Here is a 19,850-nt window from a genome sequence, read left to right on the forward strand (position 1 = left end):
TCAGCTGCGCAGTTATCACTGCCCGTACAAATTCCCAACATTTTCTCAGCCCAATCTCGCCACTTTCATGAATGATGATGAAATGATGAGGACAACACAAACATCCAGTCATTACACTGTATCCTGTTATTACTCTGAGAGGTTTGTACGATTTAGTGGTAGTAGTCATGTAATATCCACTGTCTAGAGGTCTAGGACGTATGGCCTGTTTACTTACTCTTGTAGTACGGGCAAAATTAATCAGACTGTATCATTTGATGAATACCATTTGTAAAATAATAATACAAGTCATTTAGGATTGTTATCTTAAAAATGTAGGACAATCTAAATGTCTCTTATCACAAAATGGTTCAAAGTTTCTGGCACAAAAGTTTATATATATACTCCTGGAAATAGAAAAAAGAACACATTGTCACCGGTGTGTCAGAACCACCATACTTGCTCCGGACACTGCGAGAGGGCTGTACAAGCAATGATCACACGCACGGCACAGCGGACACACCAGGAACCGCGGTGTTGGCCGTCGAATGGCGCTAGCTGCGCAGCATTTGTGCACCGCCGCCGTCAGTGTCAGCCAGTTTGCCGTGGCATACGGAGCTCCATCGCAGTCTTTAACACTGGTAGCATGCCGCGACAGCGTGGATGTGAACCGTATGTGCAGTTGACAGACTTTGAGTGAGGGCGTATAGTGGGCATGTGGGAGGCCGTGTGGACGTACTGCCGAATTGCTCAACACGTGGGGTGTGAGGTCTCCACAGTACATCGATGTTGTTGCCGGTGGTCGACGGGAAGGTGCACGTGCCCGTCGACCTGGGACCGGACCGCAGCGACGCACGGATGCACGCCAAGACCGTAGGATCCTACGCAGTGCCGTAGGGGACCGCACCACCACTTCCCAGCAAATTAGGGACACTGTTGCTCCTGGGCTATTGGCGAGGACCATTCGCAACCGTCTCCATGAAGCTGGGCTACGGTCCTGCACACCGTTAGGTCATCTTCCGCTCATGCCCCAACATCATGCAGCCCGCCTCCAGTGGTGTCGCGACAGGCGTGAATGGAGTGATGAATGGAGACGTGTCGTCTTCAGCGATGAGAGTCGCTTCTGCCTTGGTGCCAATCATGGTCGTGCAGGTGAGTGCCACAATCAGGACTGCATACGACCGAGGCACACAGGGCCAACACCCGGCATCATGGTGTGGGGAGCGACCTCCTGCACTGGCCGTACACCTCTGGTAATCGTCGAGGGGACCTGAATAGTGCACGGTACATCCAAACCGTCATCGAACCCATCGTTCTACCATTCCTAGACCAGCAAGGGAACTTGCTGTTCCAGCAGGACAATGCACGTCCGCATGTATCCCGTGCCACCCAAAGTGCTCTAGAAGGTGTAAGTCAACTACCCTGGCCAGGAAGATCTCCGGATCTGTCCCCCATTGAGCACGTTTGGGACTGGATGAAGCGTCGTCTCACGCGGTCTGCACGTCCAGCACGAACGCTGGTCCAACTGAGGCGCCAGGTGGAAATGGCATGGGAAGCCATTCCACAGGACTACATCCAGCATCTCTACGATCGTCTCCATGGGAGAATAGCAGCCTGCACTGCTGCGAAAGGTGGATATACACTGTACTAGTGCCGACATTGTGCATGCTCTGTTGCCTGTGTCTATGTGCCTGTGGTTATATATATATATATAGAAACTTCCACATGGGAAAAATATATTAAAAACAAAGATTCCAAGACTTACCAAGTGGGAAAACGCCGGCAGACAGGCACAAGAACAAAACACACAAACACACACACAGAATTAATAGCTTTTGCAACCGATGGTTGCTTCTTCAGGAAGGAGAGGGAAAGACGAAAGGATGTGGGTTTTAAGGGAGAGGGTAAGGAGTCATTCCAATCCCGGGAGCGGAAAGACTTCCCTTAGGGGGAAAAAAAGGACAGGTGTACACTCGTGCACACACACACATGCACACATATCCATCCGCACATACATAGGTGTGAGGACAGGTGTACACTCGCGCGCACACACACACACGCACACATATCCATCCGCATATACATAGGGGTATGTGCGGATGGATATGTGTGCGTGTGTGTGTGTGTGTGTGTGCGCGAGTGTACATCTGTCCTTTTTTTCCCCCTAAGGGAAGTCTTTCCGCTCCCGGGATGGGAATGACTCCTTACCCTCTCCCTTAAAACCCACATCCTTTCGTCTTTCCCTCTCCTTCCTGAAGAAGCAACCATCGGTTGCGAAAGCTAGTAATTTTGTGTGTGTGTTTGTGTGTTTTGTTCTTCTGCCTGTCTGCCGGCGTTTTCCCGTTTGGTAAGTCTTGGAATCTTTGTTTTTAATATATATATATATATATATATATATATATATATATATATATATATATATATATATATATATATATATATATATATTTTTTTTTTTTTTTAGAAGGGAGAATCATGTGTTAATATCAAGATATCATCTGCGAGCCAAACCTTCCATAAGGATGATGAAAGAATTAGTACACATTTTAAATTTATAATACTTAATGTTGAAATAGACATGCCAATTTGGTGGAGTTAGTACCAGACACTAAAGTCATATTGAACAAATCACAACATTCTGCCAGCAAATTCTTATCTTTAAAGGCCACAGGTAAAAAACAGAGTGAGAACCTTTGATTGAATGGGTATATTGGCTGCTATTAAATATTAAAGAATTGCATGATTTAGAAGCAGAGATCCATGCATATCTCTTAGAAGGTGGGGAAATACGTAAGAGGCATTGAAAAAAGATAAAATCTCTAGAATGTAAGGAAAGAGATTTGGTATTATTAAAGAGCCACAAATGAAGTATGAAAAGTGAGCAGGTGCTAAAGAAGCTTTTACATTTTTTGAGGGTCACTTTATAATTACGAAAGCGACATATCGAAAAAAGCAATAGTAGCATTCCAAGCTCCCAGAAAAGTGATAGGGTATGTTTAGCATTTGACTTTTGCGATCTGTCCATATACGAATATACGACTCCTCTTTATCAGTTAACCTATGATTGGCTGTTAAAAATAGACACATGATTGTACCTCCATGGTGCCTGCACGATTGGAAAAGGAGTCTTTGAAGGTCACTTTGCATCAGTAAGATCTGTGTTGTAGTTGTGAGTGTGTATCACCAAGTAACTGAGGAACAATGCAACTGAAAATTAACGTTGCATCTCCCACCAGTTGCAAACTACATTCTGTCATTCACTTTATGCAAACAGAATGATTTGTTGTCGATGGTGTCATGTATAGGGGTAGGATTAAGAGTAATGTGCTGTGAGGGAATGTTGCAGAATAATCAAGGATGGTTGCATGGATTAGTATCATGAAAATGGTCAGGCAAGACATTCAGAAGTGCCTGATGAACTCTTTTCTATTTTTGCCTCTAGCCTACAACATTCAAGTAATCCATGTTTAGAAAATACAAGAAACTCCTATGTATTGGCCTGTTTTTGGTTTAAGTAGAAGCACTGTGGTGTGTACTGTCTGTTCAATACATTGAAGAATGTATAATATTTTGAATTCTTGATGCTTGGGATCTACAGTTGAAATACTTTTTTTGGAAGACATCATCTTTCTGCTGTTCACTGTAGTATTTTATTTTCAATAGAGAACTGAGATTTTGGCACATAGCCTATTCTATGTGTTTCTGCAATGTAAGCACATATGTTACATAGTTCATAATATACATTTATGTACACATTTATGTTATAAAATGGATACAATCAACTGGTCTCTATTGTGGGTTGTCTATCCAGTGGCTTCCAAGTGGAACAAAAATTTGTTTTTTAGTATTTCATTTAATTATCCACCACATTTAAATTCCTGTCATAAGCTGCTCATTAGGAGGTATAATCGTACATTAAAGGTTTAACACTATTAGTCAGTTATTAAAGTCATCAACTATGGACATGTTTTGAGGAAGTTACTTCTTTACTACTTACTATTAGTGACAATGTTCACCACTCATTTTTCAGTCAGTGCACATGTATACCACTGAATGTATCATTGTATGCCACATAGTTCAGACGATGTGGCATCATAAACTTTGAGATGCATGAAAAACTAGTTTTTCTAAAAACATGTTTGATTCTTTATGGAAATGGGGAGGGATCCCTGCTTTTTGTAACCAACACATTGCTATTTATACCATCCAAGGGCAGCTCATGGATGATCTCAAAGTTTCAACAAGTCACAAGTTCCACCCATTTGCTTCTAAAGTGGAATCAGACTGCTGTGTGCTCAGATGGCATACTTGAAAACTCACATCCTGTGTAAAGCAATAACTCAGCCTAGCACACAGATTTCACCTGCCAGATATAAGCTATTCACAATGTACTCTGCTTAGAATTTGGGAAATTATTTTCTACTTTACCTAATAGTGAAATATGATTTTAAAATATTGACATAAAATATTCTTTTCTATTATAATGCACATAAATAATGTGCTGTTTTGAATACTCTAATATTATACTGGGTAAACGTAAATAAAACTGATAAACTGCAGGGATAGATTCCTGGCTGCAAATAGAGGAAAAAGGTCCTATGAATATGTGTCCGGAAATGCGCCATTGCTATGATGGATGCCTCTGGCAAATGTAAGTTCCTCTGACCATGTATCGTGTGTTCCTTGTGTGTTGCATGCTGTGTGATTGACACAGCATATTTAAGCAGCAGAATGGTCCAGTATTCATGTTGGCAATAAGCTAAGGTGGTATTTGTCTAGGGCCAAGCAGATGGAATTGGTCAAGAGGCAACATGACTGTACCAAAACAGGTACTCTCACAGGCACCAACTACATCATATAACACTTCAAGCACTTTGGTCATTTGTGTGATCATGGGTCCTTTCAGACAGATGAACATTGTGGTATGTGGCTGGTGTCTGTGAGGGTGCTTGTTTTGGAATAGATGTGCTGCCTCTCAATTGTTTGCATCTGCTTGGCCATTCACAAACGCCATCTCAGATGATTCCTGACATGAATACCAGACCATTCTGCTGTGTAGAGTACACTGCATCAATCACACAGCCCACTACACACAAGGAACATATGGCATGCGCTCAGAGTAACTTTCATTCATCACCACCACCTACCAATGCAATGATGCATTTCCATGTTCATAGGAGCTTCTTTTCTATTGACCATCAAACTGTATATTTAGACCCTTCTTTTTTATGAACAAATATTATGAATTTTACTGAAAATTGAGTAAATCTGCTCAAAGTGGCTATTTTTTCCTAACATGCCATGTAAATTGAAAGATATTTAACATGTGTCAAATATTACAGCTACTCCATCACCAACACCACCTCCTCCACCACCACCACCATGTCCTTCTTGTCCTGGATTACCAGTAGAGCTCCAGGAAGACACTTCAGCATGTGACTGCCATCGTGCTAACACACTGTGGAATGGTGAGATGTGTGTCAACAGGTCACAGTGTCCCTGTTTTGTTGGACACATTCCGTAAGTAAATGTTCTGTGTAACAGACTTATAATGATTTTTAATAATGAAAAATGTGTTTCATACATCAGCTAATACTTCTTCACTGAAATGAAATACTGTCTATGGAGATAATTATACTGGTGCTGATTAACAGTTAAACAGATTTCCTATTTCATTTTTCAAGTGTCATTGTATATCAAACCCATTTTAAGGTGAATTTTAACTCACTGACTATTTCACATGCACTTTGTCATCAATGAAACATAAATTCTCTACAGGTGATCTTTATTTTATGAGCTTGGTTTAACACTGACCCATGAAGTCACACAAAGGAGAACAGTGTTGGATTTATATATGATTTGTTTGCAGTCTTAATAACTTATAAGTGGTAAATTGTTTGCAAGGCTCTGTCAATTTTTTTAAATCTTTAGTTTATTTGCACAATAGATAATTACAGTCTTTTATTAAGTTTCTCCCACAATGTGATAATGATGTACTTCTATCCAGTATTAATTCAGTTTCATATCAGTTCCCAACCAAAGATCTGTATTCTTCTGCAGATTTTTTTAGTTTTTGTTTTTACTTCCCTTCTTTCCACATATTGAATAATTAGATTCTGAAAATGCTAAACTAGATGAGAGTGAGTTTGTGTCAGGCATATGTCTAGATTTATCCAAAGCTTTTGACATCATTGACGCTAATGCCCTACTACAGAATCTTGACCAATTAGGAATTAGACGTATATCCAATGAGTGGCTCAGGACATACCTATGTGGATGTAAAGAGGTGGTTGAAGTGAAATGTACTGACTATAACAAAATCAGCTACAACTATTCAGAATATGGAAATATGAAATACAGTGTCCCTCAAGGATCAGTATTAGGACCAATTCTGTTTCTCCTCTGTGTCAGTGACCTTATATACAAAAAGTATTGCCAAACTACCCTCCAATTTGCACATGATACAAGCTTCCTTATTAGTGGGAAAACAGAAGAAAAACTAAAAGAGTCTGCTATCCAAACAATGAACAACATAAAACAGTGGTTCAGCTATAACAAGCTAATTATAAATAAAGAAAATACATGAACTTCTACAATCTATAAGGAAGGTACCACCCAAATATACAAATAGAACTAAGGGACAGAGTTCTTGACAGTGTTGACAGGACTCTGGACAGTGTTCTGGGACTCTGGCTCCAGAACAACACAAAATAAGAGGTACACATAAAACTCTTCAGGATGCAAAAGAGAATATTAAGAATTATTAAAGTGGTAAACAATAGCAAATCATGCAGACACATATTTTAAAAAATGTCAATTCTTCCTCTTCCTTGTGTTTTTATCTACGAAATGTTAGTTTTAATAAGACAATATATTGATAGACACCCAGATGTCTTATTAAAAAATGAAGAAATACATGCAAACAATACAAAACAAAAATCTGATCTTCATATGAAGCAGGTGAGAACATCATTGTGGCAAAAATACTCTCTGTATATTTAGGATAAAAATTTACAATAATCTGCCTAACAATATTAAGTCAAGTAAACTCAGTAGTTTTAAGACTGAGCTAAAGATATATTTAATCGACCATTTCATTTACAGTCTGACAGAGTACCTAGAAACCAAACAACAAAAATAAATATGCATTATGAATATTCTACTTTGTATGTTGTGTCTAATGTTTGTTGTACATTACTTAAGTATCTAGTCCCTAGGAATGCAGTACAAACTATACTTTATGTTGTAAAGACTTAACCATGTCCACTATCTACATCTACATCTACATCTACATCTACATCCGTACACCGCAAGCCACCTGACGGTGTGTGGCGGAGGGTACCCTGAGTACCTCTATCGGTTCTCCCTTCTATTCCAGTCTCGTATTGTACGTGGAAAGAAGGATTGTCGGTATGCTTCTGTGTGGGCTCTAATCTCTCTGATTTTATCCTCATGGTCTCTTCGCGAGATATACGTAGGAGGGAGCAATATACTGCTTGACTCTTCGGTGAAGGTATGTTCTCGAAACTTTAACAAAAGCCCGTACCGAGCTACTGAGCGTCTCTCCTGCAGAGTCTTCCACTGGAGTTTATCTATCATCTCCGTAACGCTTTCGCAATTACTAAATGATCCTGTAACGAAGCGCGCTGCTCTCCGTTGGATCTTCTCTATCTCTTCTATCAACCCCACCTGGTGCGGATCCCACACCGCTGAGCAGTATTCAAGCATTGGGCGAACAAGCGTACTGTAACCTACTTCCTTTGTTTCCGGATTGCATTTCCTTAGGATTCTTCCAATGAATCTCAGTCTGGCATCTGCTTTACCGACGATCAACTTCATATGATCATTCCATTTTAAATCACTCCTAATGCGTACTCCCAGATAATTTATGGAATTAACTGCTTCCAGTTGCTGACCTGCTATTTTGTAGCTAAATGATAAGGGACCTATCTTTCTATGTATTCGCATCACATTACACTTCGCTACATTGAGATTCAATTGCCATTCCGTGCACCATGCGTCAATTCGCTGCAGATCCTCCTGCATTTCAGTACAATTTTCCATTGTTGCAACCTTTCGATACACCACAGCATCATCTGCAAAAAGCCTCAGTGAACTTCCGATGTCATCCACCAGGTCATTTATGTATATTGTGAATAGCAACGGTCCTATGACACTCCCCTGCGGCACACCTGAAATCACTCTTACTTCGGAAGACTTCTCTCCATTGAGAATGACGTGCTGCGTTCTGTTATCTAGGAACTCCTCAATCCAATCACACAATTGATCTGATAGTCCGTATGCTCTTACTTTGTTCATTAAACGACTGTGGGGAACTGTGTCAAACGCCTTGCGGAAGTCAAGAAACACGGCATCTACCTGTGAACCCGTGTCTAAGGCCCTCTGAGTCTCGTGGACGAATAGCGCGAGCTGGGTTTCACACGATCGTCTTTTTCGAAACCCATGCTGATTCCTACAGAGTAGATTTCTAGTCTCCAGAAAAGACATTATACTCGAACATAATACGTGTTCCAAAATTCTACAACTGATCGACGTTAGAGATATAGGTCTATAGTTCTGCACATCTGTTCGACGTCCCTTCTTGAGAACGGGGATGACCTGTGCCCTTTTCCAATCCTTTGGAACGCTTCGCTCTTCTAGAGACCTACGGTACACCGCTGCAAGAAGGGGGGCAAGTTCCTTCGCGTACTCTGTGTAAAATCGAACTGGTATCCCATCAGGACCAGGGGCCTTTCCTCTTTTGAGCGATTTTAATTGTTTCTCTATCCCTCTGTCGTCTACTTCGATATCTACCATTTTGTCAACTGTGCGACAATCTAGAGAAGGAAGCACAGTGCAGTCTTCCTCTGTGAAACAGCTTTGGAAGAAGACATTTAGTAATTCGGCCTTTAGTCTGTCATCCTCTGTTTCAGTACCATTTTGGTCACAGAGTGTCTGGACATTTTGATTTGATCCACCTACCGCTTTGACATAGGACCAAAATTTCTTAGGATTTTCTGCCAAGTCAGTACATAGAACTTTACTTTCGAATTCATTGAAAGCCTCTCGCATAGCCCTCCTCACACTACATTTCGCTTCGCGTAATTTTTGTTTGTCTGCAAGGCTTTGGCTATGTTTATGTTTGCTGTGAAGTTCCCTTTGCTTCCGCAGCAGTTTTCTAACTCGGTTGTTGTACCACGGTGGCTCTTTTCCATCTCTTACGATCTTGCTTGGCACATACTCATCTAACGCATATTGTACCATGGTTTTGAACTTTGTCCACTGATCCTCAACACTATCTGCACTTGAGACAAAACTTTTGTGTTGAGCCGTCAGGTACTCTGTAATCTGCTTTTTGTCACTTTTGCTAAACAGAAAAATCTTCCTACCTTTTTTAATATTTCTATTTACGGCTGAAATCATCGACGCAGTAACCGCTTTATGGTCGCTAATTCCCTGTTCTGCATTAACTGATTCAAATAGTTCGGGTCTGTTTGTCACCAGAAGGTCTAATATATTATCGCCACGAGTCGGTTTTCTGTTTAACTGCTCAAGGTAGTTTTCAGATAAAGCACTTAAAAATATTTCACTGGATTCTTTGTCCCTGCCACCCGTTATGAACGTTTGAGTCTCCCAGTCTATATCCGGCAAATTAAAATCTCCACCCAGAACTATAACATGGTGGGGAAATCTACTCGAAATATTTTCCAAATTATTCTTCAGGTGCTGAGCCACAACAGCTGCTGAGCCCGGGGGCCTATAGAGACATCCAATTACCATGTCTGAGCCTGCTTTAACCGTGACCTTCACCCAAATCATTTCACAATTCGAATCTCCGTCAATTTCCTTCGATACTATTGCACTTCTTATCGCTATAAACACGCCTCCCCCTTCACTGTCCAGCCTATCTCTGCGGTATACATTCCAATCCGAGTTTAGGATTTCATTACTGTTTACGTCTGGTTTCAGCCAACTTTCTGTTCCTAGTACTATATGGGCGTTGTGACCGTTTATTAATGAGAGCAGTTCTGGGACCTTTCTATAGACGCTCCTGCAGTTTACTATTAGCACATTAATATTGTTATTCCTTGTTGCATTTTGCCTACTCCTGCCTTGCCGCGTCTCAGGAGGCGTCTTGTCGGGCCTAGGGAGGGAATTCTCTAACCTAAAAAAACCCCATGTGCACTCCACACGTACTCCGCTACCCTCGTAGCCGCTTCCGGCGTGTAGTGCACGCCTGACCTATTCAGGGGGACCCTACATTTCTCCACCCGATAGCGGAGGTCGAGAAATTTGCACCCCAGCTCTCCGCAGAATCGTCTGAGCCTCTGGTTTAAGCCTTCCACTCGGCTCCAAACCAGAGGACCGCGATCGGTTCTCGGAACGATACTACAAATAGTTAGCTCTGATTCCACCCCGCGAGCGAGGCTTTCCACCTTCACCAACTCCGCCAACCGCCTGTACGAACTGAGGATGACCTCTGAACCCAGACGGCAAGAGTCATTGGTGCCGACATGAGCAACAATTTGCAGTCGGGTGCACCCAGTTCTCTCTATCGCCGCCGGTAGGGCCTCCTCCACATCTCGGATGAGACCCCCCGGCAAGCAGACAGAGTGAACACTGGCCTTCTTCCCCGACCTTTCCGCTATTTCCCTAAGGGGCTCCATCACCCGCCTAACGTTGGAGCTCCCAATAACTAATAAACCCCTCCCCCCGTGTGCCTGCTCGGACCTTGCTGAAGGAGCAGCCACATGTCCACTCACAGGCAGAGCGGGCGATGCCACACGGCCAGCCTCCACATTGACCCTCCGCCTCGTGCGCCGCGAACGCCGCTGAACCCGCCACTCCCCTTGGGGAGAGGGTGGCCCAACCGCGCCCGGTACCCGCGAAGATGTCTCGACAGCAGGGACAGTGGGTGAAGCATCTAACACCTGGGGTGCACCATGCGACGCACCAGACTCCCCACTGCCGCTACACTCCGAGGCAGCAGCCTGAAGACGGCTGACCGCGGCCATCAACACGCTCAGCTGTTCGTGAAGAGTGGCCAGCTCCTCCTGCGTCCGTACACAGCAGCCACACATCCTAGCCATCCTAAGAAATCAATTTACTATAGAGTGTTAATCAGCTTTTAACTAGACTGCTAATTCACTAAAGGCGGTTGATTATTGACTAAACTGTGATTGCTAACCACTTCTTGTAGAAACAAGGAAAATAGCACTACCTGTCTCTGGACGGTATTGAAAACAAACACTAGCACTACTAGTACTATGGCTGACTAAAGGGACTCTCTGACTGTATTCAAAACAAACACGAGATCTATGGAACACTTAATAGCACTCTACTATTAAAGCTTCCTAAAAGCAAAAACACGCAGAAGAAGAAGTGACAAGTAAGAAAAATACAGATAATACTTAGATTAAGGTAGCTCGCTGCACAGAAGACGTGAAGCAGACGGCGGTTAGGGCGACACTGACACTACTGGCACTATGGCTGACTAAAGGGACTCTCTCTGACTGTATTCAAAACAAACACGAGATCTATGGAACACTTAATAGCACTCTACTATTAAAGCTTCCTAAAAGCAAAAACACGCAGAAGAAGAAGTGACAAGTAAGAAAAATACAGATAATACTTAGATTAAGGTAGCTCGCTGCACAGAAGACGTGAAGCAGACGGCGGTTAGGGCGACACTGACACTACTGGCACTATGGCTGACTATCCTTCTGTATATTCTATACATGTAGGATTACAAGGACTAAATAAATACAAGGAGCACTCTATGATTGTGGGACATGTGATCAGCATATTGCCAATCTAGCTGATAATTATTGGCAGTAGATGAATCCTGGTGCCTGCTGTTTCCGCTTTATTCAGGCATCATATTACACATTCATTCACCAAATTCCATAAAGAAGGGGGGCCTTTGGGGAAGTGAAATTAGTTAAGGCATCTATTCATAAAAGATAAGCAAATCAACTCTGCATAAGAATGCTGAAGATTAGATGGGTAGATCATGTAACTAATGAGGAGGTACTGAAGAGAGGTGGGGAAAAGAGAAATTTGGGTTACAATTTGACTAGAAGAAGGGATTGGTTGGTAGGACACATTATGAGGCATCAAGGGATCCCCAGTTTAGTACTGGAGGGAAGTGAGTGTGTGTGTGGAGGGAGGGGAGGGGGGGGGGGGGAAATCATACAGGGAGGCAAAGAGATGAATACACTAAGTAGATTCAGAAGGATGTAGGTTGCAGTAATTACTAGGAGATGAAGAGTCTTGCACAGGATAGAGTAGCATGGAAGAGGCTTGTACAGGATAGAGCAGCATGGAGAGCTGCAGCAAACCAGCCTTTCAACTGAAGATCGTGACAACAACAACAACAACAACAAGCAAATCATAAAAATTAATTTGAGTACTATATTAACAATAAACTATCCATCAACTCCTTAGTTATATCCATGTTTAAAACCACTAAATTTAATCAAGGAAATTTGCTACGTAACTAACAGGACTTTTCAATCTTTGATTCTATTAATTGAGATAATTTGTGAAAAGAATGGCTAATGAAGTATGTTTTCAATTTTGTTTGGACTGGTTGGGGTTTACAATATCTTGCTTTGTGTTAAATGGGAAGTTGTTAAGTTGCTGAATGTACCTGCACTGGGTTACACAACTTGCCTCTGAGACCTACACAATGAGGCAAATGCCACACAAAAATTATTTTTGACTCTTTTTTTGTGATTGTGTACATCAAAGTTCAGCTCAAACTGTTTTTCATTCTTATCAACAAAAACCATTAAGGAGCAAATATATTGGAAAGTGAGTGTGTGAAGTCCAAGATCCTTAAAAAGACTACTTTAGGATGTATTGTTATCTGCTTTACATAACATTCTTCCCGCCTGTTTCTGTTGAACAATCACTTTACTTACTTTAGGTGTACTTCCCCAGATGATAATTCCATGAGAAAACATGTGTAAAATAAACCAATACTCTTTTCTATGGGTCAATACAATGGGAAGAAAAACATGCTGAACTGAGATCCTTAGTTCATTTATTTATATGTTAGCTCTATTTTAACTTGTTTATCCAGCTGGACACCAGGGAATTTCACAGAGGATGTTTCATTTAGTGCATCAGCATTCATGTACGATTCTGGTGCTAGATGGCTGTTTTTGTTTGTTTGAAATTGTATAGCATGAGTCTTTGTCTTAAATTGGTGGCTATGAAGCACTTGTGGGCTTACTAAACTACCACCTGAGTTGTGTTTTGTAAATCTGAGTTTGCACCTGTGATTAGTATGCTTGTGTCATAATCAGACATTACAGTTTTTTAATTAAAGTCATTGGAAGATTGTTTATGTAATTTAAGGACAAGAGTTAACCAAGCAGCGATCCTTGTAGGATCCTACATCTTGTATTCTCACATTGTGAGGTCAGCTCTATACCTGTGACAGTCTGGCAGCGCTTCTATACCTGTGACAGTCTGTCAGTGTAAACCTCTACTTTCTGCCATGAATGTAAAATTCCATCCATACATGCAAGTCTTTAACTAGACACAATTCATAAAACTCTTGTTTGCCAATCATAATTTTCTTATCCTCATAGTCAAAGGCATTGTAAAGATCACAAAATGTCAGAGACATAGTTCAAACTAAACTAAACTTCCCCTTGGACTCTATTCATCTTACAGACTAACAATGTAAGGAAAATGTAGACTGATATTTGCCATAAAGATGATGTGTTAAGGTGCAGTTAAAAGACACTTACACATTAGCTTTTGGCTGCAGCCTTCATCAGATAAAGAACAAGAAAGAGAAACTTACACACATTCATTCATACAACAAGCACACCTCACTCACACATAACCATCATCTCTAGTAGATCAGAGGAGGAGGAGGAGGAGGGGGAATGGAGCGAAAAAGAAAAGGAGCATTGGAAGGATGACAAGTGTGTTGGCAGGGGGCGGTACACTAATATGGTGGAAGATGAGAATATGGCAGATATGACAGGACAGATGGGTGGAAACTGATAGGTGGAGGGTGTGTGGACAATATACCACAGGTTGATGTCGACTGTAATGATTCCAGGAGCAGAGAGTGTGTGGTAAGGCTATCTCCCATTTTCACACTTCAGAAAAGCTGTTGCTGAAGGGGAGAATCCAGATGGCTCAGGTAGTGAAGCAGCCATTGAAATAAAGTATGTTATGTTCAGCTGCATATAGTTCCATGGGTAGTCTACTCTGCTCTTAGCCACAGTTTAAAGGTTGCCTTTCATCCTGGTTGACAGCTGGTTGGTAGCCATACTAATATAAAAATCTGTGCAGTGATTGCAGCAGAGCTGTTATGTGGCATGGCTGCTTTCACAGGTGGCCTCACCTTTGATTGCTAGGATGGGCCTGTGACAAGACTAGAGCAGAGCAGGAAGTGCTGAGAATGTGGGTTGGGCAGGTCTTGCATCTGGGTCTTCACAGGGATATGATCCTTGCGGCAAGAGGTTGGGATTGGAAGTGGCATAGGGATGGACTAGGATTTTGTGGAGCATTGGTAGGTAATGAAATACCATTTTAGAAGGGGTAGGAAAGGTCTTGGGTAAGATGTCCCTCATTTCGTGGCACAATAATAGATAATCAAAGCCCTGACAGAAGATGTGGTTCAGTTGTTCCAGTTTGGGTTGGTACTGGCTGATGAACTGACACTCCTTTATGGTTGGTTCTTGAGGTGGTGGGAGGATTGGAGATGTGAAGGGAAATGGCATGGGAGATCTGTTTGTGGACTAAGTCTGGGGTATAGTTACTGCCTGTGAAGGTGTTGGTGAGACCTTCAGCATACTAGGCAGGGGTGTTCTTGTCCCTGCAGATACACTGCTCCAAGATGGCCTGGTTTTAAGGGGGGGGGGCGACTTTTTGGGGTGGAAGGAATTACAGTCGTTATAATGCAGGTATTATTAGTGGTTGGTGGGATTAATATGGTCAGAGGTGCGGATTGAACTGTCAGAGAGGTCAGTGTCCAGGAAGGTGGCTTACTGAGTTGAAGAGGACCAGATGAAGCAGATGGGAGAGAAGGTATTGAGGTTGTGAAGGAATGAAGATAGGTGTCTCTGCTCTGAGTCATCAGTGAACCTGAGTAAGATTTTGGGAGGCCAGAATGGTCTCCTCTAGATAACACATAAACAGGTTTTCATTGGAGGGCACTATGCGGGTGGCCATGGCTGTGTCGCTAAACTGTGACCGAGAGCAAAGTAGATCACCCTGTGGCACAACATGCAGCTGAACATAACATGCTTTATTTCAATGGCTGCTTCAGTACTCAAGCAATCTGGATTGTCCACCACCAGCTTTTCTGAACTGCTCCCAAAATTATCCCAGCCTCAACCTGTGGTAGTATACTATCACCACAACCTCCACCTAACAGTTCCCACACCCTTTGTCATATCACCCTTACCTTATTCTTGTCTCCCACCCTCTTTGTGTGTCACCCTCTACACACACATATGCCTATCTTTACCCACTCCTTTCCTTTTTCACTCTGTTTTCCCTCTCAAACTCCCTGCCCCACAGGCTACCAACACTGCACCTGTTGGCAGTCCAGTCCCTGCTCACTCTGTCATACAGCACTCTTCTATCCTCTCACCCTTACACTTCTGTCCCTTCGGCCTCCCCGCCCCCTCCAGGTTGCTGCTTCCATTCCACATGACAGTTGCATTCTGGTTTGAGATGCTGGAGATGACGATCATGTGTGAGTGAGGTGTTTTTGCTTGTGTAAATGAATGTGTGTGTGTTTCTCTTTCTTTTTCTCTTTCCGATGAAGGCTGTTGTGGAAAGCTAATGTGTAAGTGTCTTTTAAATGTGCCTGTCTGCAACTTAACGTGTTGTCTTTATGGTAAGTAGCAATCTATATTTTCCTTACATTGTTGATATTCTATCCTGAGTTTCAGTTGTTTCATCTTACAGATTATACACTTCTAAAAGTTGATTGCATACCTCATTGCAGCAGTGGTGGAGTTTAATATGTTTGCTGTGATTTAAAACTGAAGATAGTAAGTATGTCAGATGCAAATGGTGAAAGAGGAGCAGACTTCTGGTTTCTCAAAATAAATGTATGTAGTCATAAAATTTTAATCAGGGCAATGTATAAACCATCCAGAATCACTGTGGTATCACCCTTCCAATCAGCCTTGTCCTTGCTAGTGTCACAGTTCAAATATGTAATCAATATGGGAGACAAAAATACAGATGTGCAGCAAAACTCTCATTTTGCTTGGAGTATAAGATGACTCTAATGATGTGCATGTTACACCTCTGGATCACATACCTACACCCTAATTGATATAGCTGCAGTAAAGAGGACACATAAAATGATTTGTGTCAGTGGGACTTCTCATCCAGGCCTGTTTACCCATGAAACCATATTTTTAATGTACTCCACACAGACAACCAGAGAAAAACCTAACCTATTTCCCTACAGGAACTTAAAATATATTAACCATGATGCCCTACCAAAGAACTATCTAGGTTTGATATTCAGCGGCAGGATATAAGCTATAATCTGACCTTAAGTACTAAAGTCCAGGAATTCAGTAGCAGACATACCACACTTTATGAAAATATGAAAAACATGGCCTTCCACATTCTGTTAAAGTAAAGAAAGCTACTGGTCCATAGCTGACTATGGAATTGTGCCAAATTAATAAATGAGATTCTGCACATAGAAGGTTCATATGAAATTCAACATCTGAATTTTATTAAGTATACAGGAAGCTGTGGAACAAACAAAGTAAAATATGCACAGCACCATGCTATGTTGTACACAATGAGTCAAATACTGTAGCTCCATGAAAAACAATATATCTCTGATTTAGGACAGGCAAAATGTGATCCTGCTTTACAGGGTGCTATAGAGAAATTAAATGATTTTCTCTGAACTGCAGTCAGCTCTCAAGTTACAATAAATTTTCACACACTACATAGCAATTTCCTGAGAGGCACAATTTTCTTAAAAGTTGTTTCTGCACACCCAGTAGTACTCATGAAAATCTGTTCTGAGGCAGTTGGTAATGATGGAATGAGTATAAATATGATAAAAAGTGCTGCTGATATTGTAATTTCAGTTCTCACAGACATCTTCTGTCTCTCTGTTGTTAGTGATGCATATCCTATTGAGTAGGAGCAAACTGTAATGCAACCGATACTAATGAATAATCACCCATAATCACTGGGCAAGTATAGGCTGAACTACATGTCACTCACAGTAGGTAAAGCCGAAGAGTTTATTGGTAATGAACAACTGATGGATACCCTGAAACTTGTACTATCCTGTATAAATATGTATGAGGCTTCCAAAAACATGATAGCACACCAACTTCATTAATTAAAGTGACTGCCAACATCAAAAATGCCATGAATGAGTGTGGTGAAGCAAGCATTGTAACAGTGCTTGGTTTCAATAAGGTTTCTTACACTGCTGATTTCAATATATTATCTGTGAAAATGAAACATCAAAATTCCTCAAACTGCAGTATTGCACTGCAAAGGAAAATGAATGAACATTATAGCTTAACGTATCCTGTCAACAGTGAGATTATTAGAGATGGAGCACAAGCTTGGATTAGGGAAGGATGGTAAGAGAATCAGTTATGTACTTTAAAGGAACCAACCCGGCATTTGCCTTAAGCTATTTGGGGTAGTCAAGAAAAACCTACCTCTGGATTGCCAGATGGGTATATGAACTGCTATTCCGAATGTGAGTCCAGTGTGATAACCACTGTGCCTAGTTCCTCAATATATTGCAATTTCAGAGGTATTTCTAAACAACATATCGATGAGTTGTCTCTGTTAGAGAAGTCATCATGGGGACATGCGCTCGCTGTAGTCACCCAAGGTTCTGTCCCAAGCTGATTGCATTTTGTACTATATATAAATGATATTTCATCTGTGCTACATGTTTATAGCTACCACTTATATGTTGATGACATTCAGGTGTATCTAAGCACCAGCCTGTTGTAATCCTGACTTTAGAACCAGCAGCATCTACTGAACGCAATAAACTTCTGTAGCAACAGATTTAAATTTCATCATTGCTCCAGGACACCAAATAGTAATAGTTGTTAACGGACATTAATAACAGCCATAGTTCCAGATAGAAATTTATATGTGATAGTTCATGATTGAAACTGATATAATTCCAATCACTACTGATTCACTGTGCACATCTATTCTGTGTATGATAGTAAGTAAAGTTCCTTTAAGCTTAGCAATGATGGGAACAACACATTCATAAGTTGAAGCACTTCAAACCTAAATTAGTCAGTGTAAACCACAGTGGTGGTCGTAGTTCTTTGATAGAGACAAAGCCAGATAATAGCAGCTACAAAAGAATTCGCTCCTGAGAGGCCTTTTGTTTGTCTGCTATGGAACTTTACATGACTGTTGTTCCCACAGCATGTGCCTTTGTCTGACGTGTGTGATGTTACATATATTATTATGTCCACATTTACTGCACAGCATGAACTACATTTCTACTGCTGTATCAAGTGTGAATGACCACCTTCATCTGACATTGTGGTGCATGCAGAATCAAGGTCTTAAACTAAACTGAGCATCAATGAGCAGCAGAAGCATTTGTCAGAAATACAATGAGAGACTTGTCTCCCTACATAGCTCCCCTGTCAAGTAAAATAAGTCACTGCAAAATCACCCAAAATATTTAAAAACTATTAATAATTAAATTATTGTCTTCTGTAGTGTTTTAAAACACAACTTACAGTCTCCAAACAACGTAAGAACTGAAAGTTCTTGGCAAGACAAAACTGCAGTGGGCCAAGACATGAACCAGGAGATTTTGCCTTCTGTGGATAAATGCTCTACTGACAGCTATACATGTATAATACACAGCCTGCTCTCACAGCATCACTTACTCCAGTGCACACTGTGCTGCAGAGTAAAAATTTATTTGCATATTTCAATGTATTTACAGCTGAGACAGATACTCCATAAAAACCATCTTTCTATGAATAAAATTCGTTTATTATCTGCCTGGCATTGCCTTTCCTGAATTGTTACTGTATTTAAATTAAAATTTAAATTATACTGAGCTCTCTTTTTACACAATTAGTCCCTTTCTTTATCATGTACAGCCTGATAATTAGGCAAATATGATTCATAGTGTCATTACTTAGCTGGCTTTGTAAGTTAATTGTCCAAAAAATAGTAACAAATGTCAAAATATTTGCATTATTAGTGTCATAAATGCTTTCCTTTTATTTGAAAACATGATAAGTGAAAACATTGTTTTGTAACGAGTCAATTTTCTTATTAGACTGTAGTAACACATCAAACAGGAAAGCTATTGACTATCATCATTGTCTCTTAGGGGGAAGGTACACATCAAACCATTATTCTTACTTTATTTTCCTTCCCCACAGCTAGTCACTGTAGGTAAAAAGGAAAATTCATTCTAAGTAGTTATGGTGGCCGCAAATCCCATGAACAGCTCAAATGACATTATTCATACATTTTGTCTAAAATTGACATCATCTTGCCAAGCTGGAAGATTACTCAGTGACCAGACAATTTAATTTTTTTCGGTTTTAATGATCAATATGTTCATTTTTGAGGTCAGTGGAAACTGACTTCAGATGTTTATGTGATCATAAGATAGTATTGAAGTTTGTTTTGTCAATATAATCTTATTGAAAGCTATGTTTTATTTCTGCTGTATGCACCAACATAGCATATTTCTCAAAGGAGCTACACATTCCTAAGCACTCTTTTGGTCTCTAACCACCAGACTTACACAGAACAAAAATACTGCAGTTGAACTGACTGAAATGATGCTGTCTCCCCACCCCCTCCATCCTCACATATATCATTCCCTTCTC

The 19,850-nt window shown here is 41.1% G+C and overlaps 1 protein-coding gene across 1 annotated transcript in view; it reads left to right on the forward strand.

Moving 5' to 3' along the window:
* The window catches only part of LOC126356178 (hemocytin), a 438,196-nt gene that overhangs the window by 266,954 nt on the left and 151,392 nt on the right, over window positions 1–19,850 (forward strand). Inside the window, exon 48 of the mRNA XM_050006942.1 lies at window positions 5,322–5,499. Within this exon, the coding sequence (XP_049862899.1) occupies window positions 5,322–5,499 (178 nt within the window). The remainder of the gene's footprint in view (window positions 1–5,321; window positions 5,500–19,850) is intronic.

The sequence above is a fragment of the Schistocerca gregaria genome, chromosome 3 (genome assembly GCF_023897955.1).
Source record: "Schistocerca gregaria isolate iqSchGreg1 chromosome 3, iqSchGreg1.2, whole genome shotgun sequence".
Taxonomy (NCBI): Eukaryota; Metazoa; Arthropoda; class Insecta; order Orthoptera; family Acrididae; genus Schistocerca; species Schistocerca gregaria.